This window comes from Somniosus microcephalus, chromosome 3, assembly GCF_052327205.1.
Source record: "Somniosus microcephalus isolate GS21.2 chromosome 3, FLI_Smic_1.0, whole genome shotgun sequence".
NCBI classification, from domain to species: domain Eukaryota; kingdom Metazoa; phylum Chordata; class Chondrichthyes; order Squaliformes; family Somniosidae; genus Somniosus; species Somniosus microcephalus.
Genome location: NC_140989.1, coordinates 3,880,954 through 3,883,653, shown reverse-complemented (window position 1 = coordinate 3,883,653; position 2,700 = coordinate 3,880,954). Strand labels below are relative to the sequence as shown.

General features: G+C 56.6%; 1 protein-coding gene across 1 annotated transcript; it reads right to left on the bottom strand.

Moving 5' to 3' along the window:
* Window positions 1-1,069: 1,069 nt before the first annotated feature.
* ptrhd1 (peptidyl-tRNA hydrolase domain containing 1) lies at window positions 1,070-1,797 on the bottom strand. The gene is made up of 2 exons (XM_085977100.1): window positions 1,773-1,797; window positions 1,070-1,395 (listed from the first exon to the last, which is right to left on the bottom strand). The coding sequence occupies exon 2, from the start codon at window positions 1,379-1,381 to the stop codon at window positions 1,070-1,072; it is 312 nt and encodes a 103-aa protein (XP_085833226.1). The 5' UTR covers window positions 1,382-1,395; window positions 1,773-1,797.
* Between the last annotated feature and the right edge of the window lie 903 nt (window positions 1,798-2,700).

The following is a 2,700-nucleotide window of genomic DNA, read 5'->3' as shown; positions in this document are numbered from 1 at the left end:
CTCATTACCTGCACTCCTACCTTCCTAAAAGCAAAATACTGTGGATGCTGGAAAACTGAAATAAAAACAGAGAATGCTGGAAATACTCAGCAGGTCAGGCAGCATCTGTAGAGCGAGTTCGCAGATGACACGAAAATTGGTGGGGTGGTAAATAGCGAGGCGAGAAGCCTCAGGCTACAGGACGATATAGATGGGTTGGTCAGATGGGCGGAACAGTGGCAAATGGAATTTAACCTTGAAAAGTGAGGTGATGCATTTTGGAGGGACTAACAAGGCAAGGGAATACACAATAGATTCAAGGTAAGGACAGAGGATCAGAGGGACCTTGGTGTGCATGTACATAGATCCCTGAAGGCAGTGGAACAGGTGGATAAGGTGGTTAAAAAGGCATATGGGATACTTGCCTTCATTAGACGAGGCATAGAATATAAGAGCAGGGAGGTTATGATGGAGCTGTACAAAACGCTGGTTAGGCCACAGCTGGAGTACTGTGTGCAGTTCTGGTCACCTCACTATAGGAAGGATGTGATTGCTTTGGAGAGGGTGCAGAGGAGATTCACCAGGATGTTACCTGGGCTGGAGCGCTTCAGCTATGAAGAGAGACTGGACAGGCTGGGGTTGTTTTCCTTGGAGCAGAGAAGGCTGAGGGGGGGACCTGATTGAGGTGTACAAAATTACGAGGGGTATAGATAGGGTAGATAGAAAGGAACTTTTCCCCTTAGTAGAGGGGTCAATAACCAGGGGGCATAGATTCAAGGTAAGGGGCAGAAGGTTTAGAGGGGATTTGAGGAAAAACTTTTTCACTCAGAGGGTGGTTGGAATCTGGAACTCACTGCCTGAAAGGGTGGTAGAGGCAGGAACCCTCACAACATTCAAGAAGCATTTAGACGAGCAGTTGAAATGCCATAGCATACAAGGCTACGGACCAAGTGCTGGAAAATAGGATTAGATTAGACAGGGCTTGATGGCCGGCACGGACACGATGGGCCGAAGGGCCTCTTTCTGTGCTGTATAACTCTGTGACTCTATGAGAGAAACAGAGTTACGGTTTCAGGTCGATGACCCTTTGTCAGAACCCAATTATAGTTGGGTGCATTTGCCCCTCGTCTCTCTGTTGCTCCATCAGGAATCTGGCCAGTTTTACAAAGTGCAGTAATTGAGTTATCAGCACCCTCACCTCCAGCACCACCTTGTGCATGGTGTCGAGCTCCCGCAGGTAGGTCTGGGTGTCGGGGTCGGTGTAGAAGAGGTGGATGGCGGCGGTGCAGGCGTGGCAGGCCTGGGCAAGCAGCGCTCCGAGGGGCCAGGCCAGGCCCCGCTGTAGGTCCCCCCGCACCACCACATACTGCACCAGGCGGGGGCCCGGGGCCGGGGCAGACATCACTGGCTGGGTAACTGGGGGAACAAGGGGGAGAGTTAGAGAGCGGACCCGGCCCAACACAACCCGGCCCACCACATACTGCACCAGGCGGGGGCCCGGGGCAGACATCACTGGCTGGGTAACTGGGGAAACAAGGGGGAGAGTCAGAGAGCAAACCCGGCCCAACACAACACAACCCGGCCCCGCAACACCCGGCCCAACCCGCCCCACCACATACTGCACCAGGCGGGGGCCCGGGGCAGACATCACTGGCTGGGTAACTGGGGAAACAAGGGGGAGAGTCAGAGAGCAAACCCGGCCCAACACAACACAACCCGGCCCCGCAACACCCGGCCCAACCCGCCCCACCACATACTGCACCAGGCGGGGGCCCGGGGCAGACATCACTCACAGGGTAACTGGGGGAACAAGGGGGAGTCAGAGAGCGGACCCGGCCCAACCCGGCCCCGCAACACCCGGCCCAACACAACCCGGCCCACCACATACTGCACCAGGCGGGGGCCCGGGCCCGGGGCAGACATCACTGGCTGGGTAACTGGGGGAACAAGGGGGAGTCAGAGAGCGGACCCGGCCCGGCCCAACACAACACAACCCGCGCGCACTCACTCACTCTCTCTCTCTCCCCCAGTCTCTCTCACACTCACTCTCTCTTTTGGTCGGTGCCGGAAGTGATTTCAGTCTGACCCGGAAGCTAACGTCTGCTTTCAAAACAGAGCGCGAAATGGCGGAAAAACCCAGAGAGAGTGAGTGAGAGACTGGGGGAAAGAGAGAGAGAGAGACTGGGGGAGAGAGAGAGAGACTCGGGGGAAAGAGAGAGAGAGAGAGACTGGGGGAGAGAGAGACTGGGGGGAAAGAGAGAGAGAGACTGGGGGAGAGAGACTGGGGGGAAAGAGAGAGAGACTGGGGGGAAAGAGAGAGAGAGACTGGGGGGAAAGAGAGAGAGACTCGGGGGAAAGAGAGAGAGAGAGAGACTGGGGGGGAGAGAGACTGGGGGGAAAGAGAGAGAGACTGGGGGGAAAGAGAGAGAGACTGGGGGAGAGAGAGACTGGGGGAGAGAGAGACTGGGGGGAGAGAGAGAGAGAGACTGGGGGAGAGAGACTGGGGGGAAAGAGACTGGGGGGAAAGAGAGAGAGACTGGGGGGGAGAGAGAGAGAGACTGGGGGAGAGAGACTGGGGGGAAAGAGAGAGAGACTGGGGGGAAAGAGAGAGACTGGGGGGAAAGAGAGAGACGGGGGAGAGAGACTGGGGGGAGAGAGACTGGGGGGAGAGAGACTGTGGGGAAAGAGAGAGAGACTGTGGGGAAAGAGAGAGAGACTGGG